Source organism: Octopus sinensis, linkage group LG27 (assembly GCF_006345805.1).
Source record: "Octopus sinensis linkage group LG27, ASM634580v1, whole genome shotgun sequence".
In the NCBI taxonomy this organism is placed as follows: Eukaryota; Metazoa; Mollusca; class Cephalopoda; order Octopoda; family Octopodidae; genus Octopus; species Octopus sinensis.
In genome coordinates, this window is record NC_043023.1 from 17473024 (window position 1) to 17490523 (window position 17500).

Sequence of the window (17500 nt, forward strand, 5' to 3'; positions counted from 1 at the left end):
TGGGACTGAACCCGGAACCATGTGGTTTGTAAGCAAGCTACTTACCACACAGTCACTCCTGCGCCTATGCATATATACATATATACGACAGGCTTCTTTCAGTTTCCGTCTACCAAATCCACTCACAATGCTTTGGTGGGCCCGAGGCTATAGCAGAAGACACTTGCCCAAGATGCCACGCAGTGGGATTGAACCCGGAACCATGTGGTTGGTAAGCAATCTACTTACCACACAGCCACTCCTGCGCCTATATATATATATATGTATAATAATTAATAAAAAAAAGCAACGGAGCACGTTAGTACTTAGACGTCATTACTATGGTCAGCAAAACAACTTAATACAATTTATATTACAAATGATATGCATAAGATCTGGTCATCAAATCTAAGTAGAGACTTCAAACTTAAAATCTTCAAAGTCACAGTCGAACCAATTCTATTATATGGCTCAGAAACCTGGACGTTATCAAAGAAGCTTGAGAGGCGGTTGGATGGAACTTACACTCACCTCCTTATGAGAGCTGAAAACGAGGTAATTTCTACTCTTCTCCTCTGGAAGCCATCTGCTCGCAATACCAGAAGGCACACACTCTCCTACCCTGATGTAATTTTCAGGGATACAGGCATCCAGCAACAAGACCTCCGTAATGCCATGATGGACTGTGAAATCTGGTGTAACATTGTAAATTCCTTTGTCTTGACCACGGTCAAACAATGATGATGAAGACAAAATATTACATAAGATCTGGTCATCAAATCTAAGTAGAGACTTCAAACTTGAAATCTTCCAAGTCACAGTGGAACCAATTCTATTATATGGCTCAGAAACCTGGACGTTATCAAAGAAGCTTGAGAGGCGGTTCGATGGAACCTACACTCGCCTCCTTATCAGAGCTCAAAATCTCTCGTGGAAGCGTCATCCAACCAAAGTACAAATATATGGGAAATTACCACCTGTGTCATCTCTTGTGAAAGGTAGAAGAGTCCAGTTTGCTGGACATTGTTGTAGAATTGAAAACGAGGTAATTTCTACTCTTCTCCTCTGGAAGCCATCTGCTCGCGAAAAGACAATGCGAGTACGTAGTATATTAAGGCGGCGAGCTGGCAGAGGAGTTAGCACGCCAGGCGGAAGGCCTGTGATGCATTTGAAAAGCTTGAATCGAGGATCTGGCGGCAATCAAGCATCAAAGAATCAACGAAAATTAAAGTTTATCAAGCATGTACCTTTAGAATGCTGTTGTATGAATTCGAGACCTAACAGCCTACTGTAGGCATATCAGGCATATCCAAAGTCTTGAGCGATGCCACCAACGATGTTTGTGTAATATACGGAACTAGCAGTATCGCCCGGCGTTGCTCGGGTTTGTAAGGGAAATAACTATATCAGCATTTTTAGAGAGTTGTAGCCAAAAAATAGCAAAAAAAATGCATTAAAAATGGAAAAAAAATAATGGTAGATCTTTTTTAAAATCGTTGACTCATCGTAGACATTTTTAGAGAGTTACTTCCCTTATATAATAGCGAAAAAATGCATTAAAATGGAAAAAAAGGATGGTAAATTATTTTAAAAATCGTAGACTCATCGTAGATGCGCGCTAATACCCAGAAGGGCTCGATATGAATCACGACTATAAGATACCCGGTTTTGGTTAAACTGCACCGCAAAATGTGGGAGTAGTTAGGAATCTAAATCGTAGGAGACAGACACACAACTTCTCTTTTATATATAAAGATATCTCATGGTAATATCATGCACCTGATATGGGAATGCTTGCAGCTGGCAAAACTGACGGTAACGAGACCATGATTATGAAACACCTACTTAGAAGGTCTGATCATTTTGTGCCTTTTGGAGACAACAGTACCCAAAGAAAACAGATGCTGTATGGTGAGCAGGAGCAAGGAAAAAGTCCCATTGCAAGCAACCCGAGCGTTTCAATGACAAGCTTAAAGATACACTTGAAAAGGTCAATATCGATACAAACACCTGGGAAGATCTTGCATCAGATATGGAGTTGTGGAGGAATCTAATATAGGAGCACTCCTTCGTTTACGATGATGAGGGTCCCAGCTGATACGATCAACGGAACAGCTTGCTCGTGGAATTAACGTGCAAGTGGCTGAGCATTCCACAGACACGTGCACCCTTAACGTAGTTCTCGGGGATATTCTCAGCGTGACACAGAGTGTGACAAGGCTGGCCCCTTTGAAATACAGGTACAACAGAAACAGGAAGAAAGAGTGAGAGAAAGTTGTGGTGAAAGAGTACAGCAGGGGTCGCCACCACCCCTGCAGGAGCCCTGTGAAGCTTTAGGTGTTTTCGCTCAATAAACACTCACAATGCCCGGTCTGGGAATCGAAACCGCGATCTTACGACCGCGAGTCCGCTGCCCTAACCACTGGGCCATTGCGCCTCCACGGAGGAATCTAATAGCTACTGATATTAAAGAAATTTACAAGAAACAGCGATACGTAACCGAAGTTGAAACGTACTGGTAAATATATGGAAAACGTGAGAATGGCTTTAAAGTATCTCTTTCGTGGGACAAGTATGGTCGTATCTAGTTGTTAAAGGCAAACCTACTCAGACCCAAATGAATTCACAAAATCATCCATCTACCAATATGATATCCAACATGATTTCTCGTGCTCCCTTGTGTAACAAAGAATGTAGGTCGGCCAGTGCTCTCAACCGGTATTATAAGTTTCAACAGCTAGATAGTCAGACTGCTACGGGAAAACTAATTTCTAATCAATGTGGAATGACTTGCATGTCCTTTGTAGACCTTAAGACGTCATCAGCGATAAGAACCGAATGTATAGTGTTCATTAGAATAAAGAAGTTTAAGGAGTGGTTCTACTCGCTCACGCATCGACTTCCACTACATACATACATACATATATATGTCTTTTACAAACAACTGCCGAATTTCTCTGGTTATTAGAGGCTGTGATAGAAATGGCTTACCCAATGCACTGTGCAGAGAGATTAAACAGAGGACACACCTAGAACTTAAGTACACAGACATACATAACACCAGCCGTTATGCTAACAATTTCGATATAAAACAAATAAACCATTACTTAGAAAAAGTACAACCCTTGGGTGTGAACTTATGTAATATTTTGTCTTCATCATCATTGTTCGACCGTGGTCGAGACAATGGAATTTACCATGCTACGCCAGACTTCACGGTCCATCATAGCATTACGGAGGTCCTGTTGCTGGATGCCTGTGCGCCCTCTGGTATCGCGAGCAGATGGCTTCCTGAGGAGAAGAGGAGAAATTACCTCGTTTTCAGCTCTACAACAATGTCCAGCAAACTGGACTCTCCTACCTTTCACAAGAGATGACACAGGTGGTAGTTTCCCATATATTTGCATTTTGTTTGGATGGCGCTTCCACGAGAGATTTTGAGCTCTGATAAGGAGGCGAGTGTAGGTTCCATCCAACCGCCTCTCAAGCTTCTTTGATAACGTCCAGGTTTCTGAGCCAAATAGTAGAATTGGTTCGACTGTGACTTTGAAGATTTCAAGTTTGAAGTCTCTACTTAGATTTGATGACCAGATCTTATGTAATATTTTGTCTTCATCATCATTGTTTGACCGTGGTCAAGACAATGGAATTTACTATGTTATGCCAGATTTCACAGTCCATCATGGCATTACGGAGGTCCTGTTGCTGGATACCTGTATCCCTGGAGATTACATCAGGGTAGGAGAGTGTGCGCCTTCTGGTATTGCGAGCAGATGGCTTCCAGAGGAGAAGAGTAGAAATTGCCTCGTTTTCAGCTCTACAACAATGTCCAGCAAACTGGACTCTCCTACCTTTCACAAGAGATGACACAGGTGGTAGTTTCCCATATATTTGCATTTTGTTTGGATGGCGCTTCCACGAGAGATTTTGAGCTCTCACAAGGAGGCGAGTGTAGGTTCCATCCAACCGCCTCTCAAGCTTCTTTGATAACGTCCAGGTTTCTGAGCCAAATAGTAGAATTGGTTCGACTGTGGCTTTGAAGATTTTAAGTTTGAAGTCTCTACTTAGATTTGATGACCAGATCTTATGTAATATTTTGTCTTCATCATCATTGTTTGACCGTGGTCAAGACAATGGAATTTACTATGTTACGCCAGATTTCACAGTCCATCATGGCATTACGGAGGTCCTGTTGCTGGATACCTGTATCCCTGGAAATTACATCAGGGTAGGAGAGTGTGCGCCTTCTGGTATTGCGAGCAGATGGCTTCCAGAGGAGAAGAGTAGAAATTGCCTCGTTTTCAGCTCTACAACAATGTCCAGCAAACTGGACTCTCCTACCTTTCACAAGAGATGATACAGGTGGTAGTTTCCCATATATTTGTACTTTGGTTGGATGACGCTTCCACGAGAGATTTTGAGCCCTGATAAGGAGGCGAGTGTAGGTTCCATCCAACCGCCTCTCAAGCTTCTTTGATAACGTCCAGGTTTCTGAGCCAAATAGTAGAATTGGTTCGACTGTGACTTTGAAGATTTCAAGTTTGAAGTCTCTACTTAGATTTGATGACCAGATCTTATGTAATATTTTGTTTTCATCATCATTGTTTGACCGTGGTCAAGACAATGGAATTTACTATGTTATGCCAGATTTCACAGTCCATCATGGCATTACGGAGGTCCTGTTGCTGGATACCTGTATCCCTGGAGATTACATCAGGGTAGGAGAGTGTGCGCCTTCTGGTATTGCGAGCAGATGGCTTCCAGAGGAGAAGAGTAGAATTGCCTCGTTTTCAGCTCTACAACAATGTCCAGCAAACTGGACTCTCCTACCTTTCACAAGAGATGACACAGGTGGTAGTTTCCCATATATTTGCATTTTGTTTGGATGGCGCTTCCACGAGAGATTTTGAGCTCTCATAAGGAGGCGAGTGTAGGTTCCATCCAACCGCCTCTCAAGCTTCTTGATAACGTCCAGGTTCTGAGCCAAATAGTAGAATTGGTTCGACTGTGGCTTTGAAGATTTTAAGTTTGAAGTCTCTACTTAGCTTTGATGACCAGATCTTATGTAATATTTTGTCTTCATCATCATTGTTTGACCGTGGTCAAGACAATGGAATTTACTATGTTACGCCAGATTTCACAGTCCATCATGGCATTACGGAGGTCCTGTTGCTGGATACCTGTATCCCTGGAAATTACATCAGGGTAGGAGAGTGTGCGCCTTCTGGTATTGCGAGCAGATGGCTTCCAGAGGAGAAGAGTAGAAATTGCCTCGTTTTCAGCTCTACAACAATGTCCAGCAAACTGGACTCTCCTACCTTTCACAAGAGATGATACAGGTGGTAGTTTCCCATATATTTGTACTTTGGTTGGATGACGCTTCCACGAGAGATTTTGAGCTCTGATAAGGAGGCGAGTGTAGGTTCCATCGAACCGCCTCTCAAGCTTCTTTGATAACGTCCAGGTTTCTGAGCCAAATAGTAGAATTGGTTCGACTGTGGCTTTGAATATTTCAAGTTTGAAGTCTCTACTTAGATTTGATGACCAGATCTTATGCATGTCATTGGTAATATAAATTGTATTAAGTTGTTTTGCTGACAAAAGTAATGACTAAAGTACTAACGTGGTCGTTTCATACTTTAACAATATATTCTATGGAATAAATTTGTTCATTTAATAACTCTTCTTTACAGGTAATACAAAAATCTAGTACCGAAGCAAATACTACAATTATCAGTCACATTATTGCCGCAAATATTCCTAAAATTTCAATAACCAACCTCGATGAGCCAGTTACCATATCATTCAATTTAATAGATCAGGTAATATTTCTGTATTTATTATCACTGACGCTGTTGTTTTTGTTATTTATCTTTACGCCTTTCCTCACCAAGAAGACCGATATTGAAGCACATCCCATCTGCGAACCTCATGCCATTTTCTGTTTCATTGAAGACTTCTAGAACTACTGCATCCAATGCGCAGAAGTGGCTGTGTGGTAATAAGTAGCTTGTTTACCAACCACATGGTTCTGGGTTCAGTCCCACTGCGTGGCACCTTGAGCAAGTGTTTTCTACTATAGCCTCGGGTCAACCAAAGCCTTGTGAGTGGATTTGGTAGACATAAACTGAAACAAGCCCGTCGTATATAGGTATACATATGTGTGTGTGTTTGTTTGTGTCTCTGTGTTTGTCCCCCTAAGCATTGCTTGAAAACCGATGCTGGTGTGTTTATGTCCCCGTTACTTAGCGGTTCGGCAAAAGAGACCGATAAAATAAGTACTGGGCTTACAAAAGAATAAGTCCCGGGGTCGAGTTGCTCAACTAAAGGCGGTGCTCCAGCATGGTCGCAGTCAAATGACTGAAACAGAAAAAGGGAGAATGTTTTTTTATTCTGTTGTTATCTTTCTTTTCTTTCTTTCTTTTACTTGTTTCAGTCATTTGACTGCGGCCATGCTGGAGCACCGCCTTTAGTCGAGCAAATAGACTCCAGGACTTATTCTTTGTAAGCCCAGTACTTATTCTATCAGTCTCTTTTCTCTTTTACTTGTTTCAGTCATTTGACTGCGGCCATGCTGGAGCACCACCTTTAGTCGAGCAAATAGACTCCAGGACTTATTCTTTGTAAGCCCAGTACTTATTCTATTGGTCTCTTTTTGCCGAACCGCTAAGTGACGGGGACAGAGACACACCAGCATCGGTTGTCAAGCGATGCTAGGGGGACAAACACAGACACAAACAACAAACATATACATGCATATATATACATATATACATATATACGACAGGCTTCTTTCAGTTTCCGTCTACCAAATCCACTCACAAGGCTTTGGTCGGCACGAGGCTATAGCAGAAGACACTTGCCCAAGGTGCCACGCAGTGGGACTGAACCCGAAACCATGTGGTTGGGAAGCAAGCTACTTACCACACAGCCACTATGACAATATTGTGTAAATTATGGAAATACATATCGATTCATAGACGATATGAAATAGTCAGTTGCACTGTATTACAGCCAATGATATGGAATTCACAAAAGGCGGCGAGTTGGCAGAACCGTTAGCACGCCGGGCGAAATGCGTAGCCGTATTTCATCTGCTGTTACGTTCTGAGTTCAAATTCTCCCGAGGTCGACTTTGCCTTTCATCGTTTCGGGGTCGATAAATTAAGTACCAGTTACGTACTGGGGTCGATGTAATCAACTTAATTCGTTTGTCTGTCTCGTCTGTGTTTAGCCCCTTGTGGGTAGTTAAAAATAAAATAGTAATTCCCTGTAATAAGGCGGCGAGCTGGCAGAAACGTTAGCACGCCGGGCGGAATGCGTAGCCGTATTTCGTCTGCTGTTACGTTCTGAGTTCAAATTCTCCCGAGGTCGACTTTGCCTTTCATCGTTTCGGGGTAGATAAATTAAGTACCAGTTACGTACTGGGGTCGATATAACCGACTTAATCCCTTTGTCTGTCCTTGTTTGTTCCCTCTATGTTTAGCCCCTTGTGGGTAATAAAAAGAAACAGACATGGAATTCACAATGTCATTAAAAACCAAGCATTGATGATCAGGGTTTGCTCAAATATTCTTTTGTCAAAATACCGAAGACATGAATTTAATCATGTATTTAATCAAAAGTAAATTATCATAATTTTTTTCAGAATGCCACCAACCTGCGGTGTGTTTATTGGGATGAAATACTTGGTAACTGGTCAGGAGAAGGCTGTAAAAGATCCCACAATATATCAGGAGAGAAAGTATTTTGTTCCTGTAACCATCTGACAAGTTTTGCCATAATAATGGTTGGTAAGATTATGACAACCTGTAAATTACCTGTAGTTTGGATTCTTATGTACACTTGCGTCAGAAATTAATTAGCACTTCTCAAATTTATACATTAAATAGGTTAAATCAATTAACCTATGAGCTGTTCAAAACGTCATACGCGATGAGAAAACTTAGTATGGTGTGATTTCGGTCCTTCCGAGGCGCTACCTATATCTATTAAACAAAGGAAGTTTGTCTGCATCCGCACTCCAAGTTGTTGTTGCACTGCTATGTCAACATCATAAGGCTGTAGACTCTCAAACTGCTCTGCAAACAAAGTTACGTCATCGTTCTGCGCAACAGTGAACTTGCAACAAAGCAATAGTTCGAGATATGGCCACTAGGTGACAGCACATACCTTGAGTGAAGAGCAAATCAAGGGTGCTAAGTAATTTCTGACGGTAGTGTATATGCATTAATAATTTCAAAAAGATCTATACAAGACAATGTAAGCTGTTGGTAGATATTTTAGTGTGGGTGAGGTATTATAAATCATTGCTGTTCTTGATTCTGCTGTTGCTGTTGAGCGAACGGTCTTCGTCCCAGAGCTCGCAAGATGGGAGAAGTCCGAAACGTTCTCCTTTGCTATTCGTAAGAATCGCAGAAGAGAAAGCAGGTCAGCCCCCCGACACCGAGAGCATCGACGGATGGATGAATGCGCATCCAGGCTTAGCGGTTGCGTAGGAAGTCGGGGACAAGAAACAGGAAGAAAGAGTGAGAGAAAGTTGGAGCGAAAGAGTACAACAGGGGTCGCCACCACCCCCTGCAGGAGCCTCGTGAAGCTTTAGGTGTTTGCGCTCAATAAACACACACAACGCCCGGTCTGGGAATCGAAACCGCAATCCTCCGACCGCGAGTCCGCCGCCCTACACCACTGGGCCATTGCGCCTCCACTTGTTGTTGTTGTTGTCGCTGCTGTTGCTGTTGAGCGAACGGACTTCGTCCCAGAGCTCGGAAGATGGGAGAAGACCGAAACGTGCTCCTTTGCTATTCGTAAGAACCGCAGAAGAGAAAGCAGGTCAGCCCCCCGACACCGAGAGCATCGACGGATGGATGAATGCGCATCCAGGCTCAGCGGTTGCGTAGGAAGTCGGGGACAAGAAACAGGAAGAAAGAGTGAGAGAAAGTTGGAGTGAAAGAGTACAACAGGGGTCGCCACCACCCCCTGCCGGAGCCTCGTGAAGCTTTAGGTGTTTTCGCTCAATAAACACGCACAACGCCCGGTCTGGGCCGAAATATGATTAAGATTAATGTAAAAAATAAATAACACTGAAGCAAAGTAACACCAAATATATAGTGCGTGTGTTTTTATTGGCTAAACTGGCAAAATGACCATTCCGAAATACAACAATATCTGTTTCAACACACGATTTCACATAACAAATCTTGCCCCGCAGGAGTGGCTGTGTGGTAAGTAGCTTGCTTACTAACCACATGGTTCCAGGTTCAGTCCCACAGCGTGACACCTTGGGCAAGTGTCTTCTACTATAGCCTCGGGCCGACCAAAGCCTTGTGAGTGGATTTGGTAGACGGAAACTGAAAGAAGCCCGTCGTATATATGTATACATATGTGTGTTTGTTTGTCTGTGTTTGTCCCCCCAACATCGCTTCACAACCGATGCTGGTGTGTTTACGTCCCCGTAACAAGGCGGCGAACTGGCAGAACCGGTAGCACGCCAGGCGAAAAACGTAGCCGTATTTCCTCTGCCGTTACGTTCTGAGTTCAAATTCCGCCGAGGTCGATTTTGCCTTTCATCCTTTCGGGGTCGATTAAATAAGTACCAGTTACGCACTGGGGTCGATATAATCGACTTAATCCGTTTGTCTGTCCTTGTTTGTCATTTCTGTGTTTAGCCCCTTGTGGGTAGTAAAGAAATACGTAACTTAGCGGTTCGGCAAAAGGGACTGATAGAATAAGTACTGGGCTTACAAAGAATAAGTCCTGGTGGTCGATTTGCTCGACTAAAAAGGCGGTGCTCCAGCATGGCCGCAGTCAAATGACTGAAACAAGTAAAAGAGTAAAAGAGTAAAAGTAACAAATATATAAACGTAATATATATACTTTTTTTTACTTTTTTACTTGTTTCAGTCATTTGACTGCGGCCATGCTGGAGCACCGCCTTTAGTCGAGCAAATCGACCACCAGGACTTATTCTTTGTAAGCCCAGTACTTATTCTATCGGTCTCTTTTGCCGAACCGCTACGTGACGGGGACGTAAACACACCAGCATCGGTTGTCAAGCAATGCTAGGGGGACAAACACACACACACACACACACACACACACACACACACACACACACACATATATATATATATATATATATATATACATATATACGACAGGCTTCTTTCAGTTTCTGTCTACCAAATCCACTCACAAGGCATTGGTCGGCTCGGGGCTATAGCAGAAGACACTTGCCCAATGTGCCACACAGTGGGACTGAACCCGGGACCATGTGGTTGGTTAGCAATCTACTTACCACACAGCCACTGCTGCGCCTATTTATATTCATAATTCCTAAAATTCTTGACTAAAATATGAGAAAGCAAGGGCGAAGCAGATAATATGTTGTTACTTGTTTCTATTGCAGGATGTCTACCAGACCGGAAATGGACCGAATGATGAAATCTTATCTATTTTATCAAACGTTGGCTGCGGAATATCATTAGTCTGTCTAATTCTTACAATAATAATTCATGTTTGTTCCAAGTAAGAATTTCAGTTTCTATTTTCTTTCATAAATTGCTTAAATATAGAGAAGCAGCTTCCGTCAGTTCCTAGGGTTCTCACGGATCGATGTGGATGATGTTTATAATAATAATGAAATTATTGTATACAGTGCTCAGGTGCACCACAACTTGTCAGAAAGTGCATAAAAAGTACATGCAGTAATGTGCAAATGTCTGGAAAGCGATCAGTGTATCATCCAGATACATGCTTGTGTGTGTATGGAGGGGAGAAAGTCAGGTGTAGTGTTGGCGAATCTCAGGAAGCATGGAAGTTTTGAAGGATGCAGTGCTCCGACAACTAACAACTGATGCCGGCAGTTTGTTCCATGCTTCAGCATGTGTATGGAGGGGAGAAAGCCAGGTGTAGTGTTGGCGAATCTCAGGAAGCATGGACGTTTTGAAGGATGCAGTGCTCCGACAACTAACAACTGATGCTGGCAGTTGTTCCATGCTTCAGCGTGTGTATGGAGGGGAGAAAGTCAGGTGTAGTGTTGGCGAATCTCAGGAAGCATGGAAGTTTTGAAGGATGCAGTGCTCCGACAACTAACAACTGATGCTGGCAGTTTGTTCCATGCTTCAGCAACTCTCAGCGTGAAAAAATGTTTCCTAAAGTCATGGGAGCTGTGCTGTTTTCTTACTTTGTAAATATGTCCACGGGTGTTAGATGGGTGGAGTTTGAAGAGGTGCTCAGAGTTATTGTTTGTGCGATGGTTGATAATTTTATGGGTGTCTGCCAAGTCAGCTGCCAGACGTCGGAGTTTCAATATTCCATGCCCAGGGAAGTAAGGCGTTCAGGATATGGCAAATGCCTGATGGAGGGTATTCTTTTGGTTGCACGTCACTGAACAGCTTCCAGACGATTGATATCCTGGGCAAGATAGGGGTTCCAGACCGGTGATGCAAATTCCAGGTGAGGTCTTACCATAGCTATATAAAGCCGCAGATAGATAGGAAAAAAACAGGGATGAGGAGAAATTTCCAGTATGTCACTCTGATGGGTAACTGATTGGACGGTTATTATAGGGCAAGTTTTGTGACTGACAGTAAAGATGAAATAAAGAAAGAAAAAGAGAAGATGAGGGAGATCTATTTTGTATGTTTTAGTAGGGTTAGTTCGTAGCGTATTTATTTCTTTATTGCCCACAAGGGGCTAAACACAGAGGGGACAAACAAGGACAGACAAATGGATTAAGTCGATTATATCGACCCCAGTACGTAACTGGTATTTTATTTATCGAACCCGAGAGAATGAAAGGCAAAGTCGACCTCGGCGGAATTTGAACTCAGAACGTAACGGCAGACGAAATACCGCTAAGCATTTCGCCCGACGCGCTAACGTTTCTGCCAGCTCACCGCCAAAAAACAGACGAAATACCTGTTTAGCCCCTTGTGGCTAAACACAGAGATGATAACAAGGAAAGAAAAAGGGATTAAGTCGATTACATCGACCCCAGTGCGTAACGGGTACTTAATTTATTGACCCCCGAAAGAATGAAAGGCAAAGTCGATCTCGGCGGAATTTGAGCTCAGAACGTAACGACAGACGAAATGCCTATTTCTTTACTACCTACAAGGAGCTAAACACAGAGAGGACAAACAAGGACATACAAACGGATTAAGTCAATTACACTTATATATATATACATATATACGACAGGCTTCTTTCAGGAGTGGCTGTTTGGTAGCTTGCTAACCAACCACATGGTTCCGGGTTCAGTCCCACTGCGTGGCATCTTGGGCAAGTGTCTTCTGCTATAGCCCCGGGCCGACCAATGCCTTGTGAGTGGATTTGGTAGACGGAAACTGAAAGAAGCCTGTCGTATATATGTATATATATATAAGTGTGTGTGAATATGTTTGTGTGTCTGTGTTTGTTCCCCTAGCATTGCTTGACAACCGATGCTGGTGTGTTTACGTCCCCGTAACTTAGCGGTTCGACAAAAGAGACCGATAGAATAAGTACTGGGCTTACAAAGAATAAGTCCCGGGGTCGATTTGCTTGACTAAAGGCGGTGCTCCAGCATGGCCGCAGTCAAATGACTGAAACAAGTAAAAAGAGTAAAGAGTAAAAAGAGTATGGTGTTTTATATCTCATTAAGGTCATTATACACAGTTTTTTAAAATCACATATAAGCACAAATTATATATATATATATATATATGTGTGTGTGTGTGTGTGTGTGTGTGTGTGGTGTGTGTGTGTGTATAAATTTTAACACGTCACTTATATCCCAGCTAACTGTCACTTATACACACATAGCTATTATTTATGCATTGAGTAATTTTCTAGAGATTTAATCTCCATTAAATGAAATATAGCTCTTTCTTTTCCCATTATTTCAGAACTCTAAGAAAATTAATGGTTTCAAAGATCTTAGTAAACTTGTGCATTTCTTTGGCTATCACTAATATCATCTTTCTTGCTGGGATGCAACCATATGCCTCAAAAATAACAGGTGTTTGTAAGGTAAGTTAAAAGATTTTTTTGCCTGTACGAATTTTGTTTGTATGAAACACCATGAACAACGGTTTATTGCGCCACCTTGATTTCATTCAGTAACAGCCCAGGCTCTTTTCAAATTCCTTCCAGCATCACTAAATACTACATTTAATGCTGTTCGTCCCTGCATCGTATCATTTTACCAGTGCTTTAATTTTAGATAATGACATTACCTTTTATGGTCAGAAATACCAAGGAATGAGTGATTAGCATTTAAATCATCAAACTGTATTTTGTATAACATCTTTCTCACTTCCCTTCACATTTATATAAACACCTGGACCACTACACCTGAGGTTTCTGTTCAACATTATTTCTGTTTTATCATATCTTTTACAGTCCTCCTATCATGTGGAGGCACATGGCCTAGTGGTTAGAGCAGCGGACTCGCGGTCGAGGGATCGTGGGTTCGAATATCAGAACGGGCGATGTGTGTGTTTATGAGCAAAAACACCTAAGCTCCACACGGCCATGCCTGGCTCTTGGGCCATGCCTGGCTCATAAGGGCCGGTTTCTCGGTTTCTTGGCGTATAGGTTCCCCGCCTGGACGGGACGCCGGTCCGTCGCAGGTGAGCTGCAAAATGCAGGAAAGAGTGAGAGAAAGTTGTGGCGAAAGAATCAGCAGAAGTTTGCCATTACCTCCGTGTGGAGCTTAGGTGTTTTTGCTCATAAACACACACATCGCCCTGTCTGATATTCGAACCCGCGATCCCTCGACCGGTGTTTATATAAAGGTGAAGGGATGTGAGGAAGATGTTATACAAAATACAGTTTGAGGATTTAAATGTTAATTACTCATTACTTGGTATTTCTGATCATAAAAGGTAATGTCATTATCTAAAAATAAAACACTGGTAAAATGATACGATGCAGGGACGAATAAAGCAGCATTAAATGTTGTATTTAGTGATGCTGGAAGGAATTTGAAAAGAGCCTCAGCCTGGGCTGTTACTGAATGAAAGTCCTCCTATCTACTAAAGCAACAATTATTATTATTATTATCTAATGGGCACTGCTTGATTGGTAAATGCATCAAACGAAATTTCTTTCTCTTTTGATATGCGTCTCTAAGTTATGTGATGAAATTTCCATTTTAATTTCCATCCTTCTGGGTTCAGTAATATAAAATATCAATCAAGAACTGACATCTACTTAACTATGTCCCACCCCTGCAAAACAATATATATTTGAAGCCATGCATGTAAATTATTGTTATCGTTATTCTTGTTGTTCTTGTTGTAGGCAGTGGCGGCTCTCATCCACTACTTCCTTCTGACTTCTCTCATGTGGATGGCTGTAGAAGCGCTTAATGTCTTCCTCGGTGTGGTCGTTGTATTCAAAACATATCAGACATCTTTTATGCTGAGGAGTTCAATTTTGGCATGGGGTAAGTAGTTGAAACGAGACGTTAACATGTGGCTAGAAAGGTCCATTAAAAATATAAATTAAGTAATAAATCTTCCAGGTTTGGCCCCTGAGGCAGTCTTAAGTGACATTTCTATGCAAATAGGCGCAGGAGTGGCTGTGTGGTAAGTAGCTTGCTAACCAACCACATGGTTCTGGGTTCAATCCCACTGCGTGGCATCTTGGGCAAGTGTCTTCTGCTATAGCCCCGGGCCGACCAAAGCATTGTGAGTGGATTTGGTAGACGGCAACTGAAAGAAGCCTGTCGTATATATGTATATATATATATATGTATGTGTGTGTGTTTGTTTGTGTGTCTGTGTTTGTCCCCCTAGCATTTCTTGACAACCGATGCTGGTGTGTGTTTACGTCCCCGTCACTTAGCGGTTCGACAAAAGAGACCGATAGAATAAGTACTGGGCTTACAAAGAATAAGTCCCCGGGGTCGATTTGCTCGACTAAAGGCGGTGCTCCAGCATGGCCGCAGTCAAATGACTGAAACAAGTAAAAGAGTAAATAGTTTCAGTCTGATCTCATCTCTTGACAAAACCTAAATTGCTGATTTTTCACTTTCACCTGTCGCAACGAATAATATATGAAGTTGGTGAGAGCGAATTTCTGTCTTCCCTCTTCCACATAATTTATTCTTCATACCATTGTCCAAAATCCCCAGTATATTTTACGTTTTGTTTCCACTGAAGCATTGGATAGAAGATACAGTTCTATATTTAAGAGATGAGGAATTATGTATATTATTTACGTTATTTACAATTGACGGATATTTTCCCTCATTTTGGTTGCGTAAAAAGCACCATCCGAACGTGGCCGATGCCAGCGCCGCCTTGACTGGCTTCCATGCCGGTGGCATGTAAAAAGCACTAATCCGATCGTGGCCGTCGCCAGCCTCACCTGGCACCTGTGCCAGTGGCACGTAAAAAGCACCCACTACACTCACGGAGTGGTTGGCGTTAGGAAAGGCATCCAGCCGTAGAAACACTGCCAGATCAGACTGGAGCCTGGTGCAGCCTTCTGGCTTCCCAGATCCCCGGTTGAACCGTCCAACCCAAGCTAGCATGGAGAACGGACGTTAAACGATAATGATGATGACAACGCTTCGGCTGATATAGCCTCCAGCCTTCATCACCTGATGAAGGCTGGAGGGTATATCAGCCGAAACGTTGTGTTAACAACAAACAAGATGAAGACAAATATCCGTCAACTATAAATAATGTAGGATTGAATTTATATATTAATCGCACCTATTTGTAGAACCTAAAGAATGAAATAGCAAAAACTGATCTTTGTGGATCGAAAGAGATATTGATTTCGATTTGAACTACAAACTTTTTTCTGAGCAAAAATATTGTCAACTAAATCGATTTAAATATCATATGTTTATGGTTTTAAATATTGATTAATGATCTTGCATATTTTATCAATTTCTGTAAATGTCCTTGTCAGGTCTTCCAGCTGTCATTGTCGCAATTACTCTGGGAATTAACTACACAAACAATTACACCAGAATTGCACAAGTGTAAGTATTTAAATGGTTTATTCAGCTATTTCTCTGCGCTCCAAAACTATCATTTTGCTACATTTATTTACGTTTTGAATATTGAAGAATAATCGTTAAGTGCCATCAAAGTCATGGCTTTCGTTAATGGTAGCGATAACATGCACTAACATGTAACGGTAATATATGAATCTAGTGCTTAAATTTACCCTTTCCACATTCAAGAGAAACAGCATTACACTCCAACATTACTTCATCTTGAAAATGAGACTGCGAAGATCTAAAACCGTTTATTGATGGATTTGAGAAATCGTATTGCTCGAAAATAAACGCAAAAAACTCAGGAAAATATGAAAAATTAATAAAACTAAAACATTTTTATTACAATTTTATAGTTCTTCTTCTTCTTCTTCTAGCATTCACCCGGGGTGGGTTGAGCTGGCTTCATTCCTCCTCAATGCTGCATCTCTCACAAACGCTGACCAGGCCTGGCGATTTGAGGCTAACGACCGCGTGATCTCCCAATCACTCCTTATTCCAGCGGCGAACGCCGTAGATATTGGGGCCTAGGTTGGGTTCCAGATCAGCCTTGACTGCTATCAGCCAGGTTTTTCGTTGTCCACCACGTTGCTTTCGCCAACCCTGAAGGGGAGCTGGGGCAATTGCTTCGTAGGTTGGGTTTCAGATCAGCCTTGACTGTCATCAGCCAGGTTTTTCGTTGTCCGCCACATTGCTTTCGCCAACCCTAAAGGGGAGCTGGGGCAATTGCTTCGTAGGTTGGGTTCCATATCAGCCTTGACTGTCATCAACCAGGGTTTTCGTTGTCCACCACATCACTTTCGCCAACCCTGAAGGGAAGCTGGTGCAATTGCTTCGTAGGTTGGGTTCCAGATCAGCCTTGACTGTCATCAGCCAGGTTTTTCGTTGTCCACCACGTTGCTTTCGCCAACCCTGAAGGGGAGCTGGGGCAATTGCTTCGTAGGTTGGGTTCCAGATCAGCCTTGACTGTCATCAGCCAGGCTTTTCGTTGTCCACCACATCGCTTTCGCCAACCCTGAAGGGGAGCTGGGGCAATTGCTTCGTAGGTTGGGTTCCGGATCAGCCTTGACTGTCATCAGCCAGGTTTTTCGTTGTCCACCACATCGCTTTCGCCAATCCTGAAGGGGAGCTGGGGCAATTGCTTCGTAGATGAATTCTCCTGGTTGAGGACGGAGGGCATGACCCAGCCAACGCAGACGTTTCGTTAGGATAATCCTATTCCTCATGTATAATTTTATAGTTACCTTTACAGATATTGTATAGAAACTAGAGTCTGTACTGATTTGTTTCGAGGTTTTGTAAACGAATACCTCAATGTAAGCAATGCGATCGGAGATGGAAAAATTGTGCTTTTCCGCTATATTTAGTAGTTATTTAAGCAATAACTTCGTGGATGAGTAATGGATGGATAATGGGTTTGGGTGTGGTGCAGAAAGAGATGCAAGAACTGAAATATGAATATACACCCATTGCCTATTTATATTTTTGTATATGAAACAACGTAACAAATCAGTTCTA

At 42.4% G+C, this 17500-nt stretch overlaps 1 protein-coding gene across 3 annotated transcripts in view; it reads left to right on the forward strand.

The window, feature by feature from the left end:
* LOC115225437 (adhesion G-protein coupled receptor G6-like) overlaps positions 1 to 17500 on the forward strand; it is a 176499-nt gene that overhangs the window by 11329 nt on the left and 147670 nt on the right. The window contains exons 5-7 of one of the 3 annotated variants that reach the window (XM_036513967.1): positions 5673 to 5801; positions 7628 to 7768; positions 10388 to 10506. In XM_036513967.1, coding sequence (XP_036369860.1) covers positions 5673 to 5801; positions 7628 to 7768; positions 10388 to 10506 — 389 coding nt within the window. The remainder of the gene's footprint in view (positions 1 to 5672; positions 5802 to 7627; positions 7769 to 10387; positions 10507 to 17500) is intronic. The other 2 variants (XM_036513968.1, XM_036513969.1) reach the window with 2 other exon arrangements.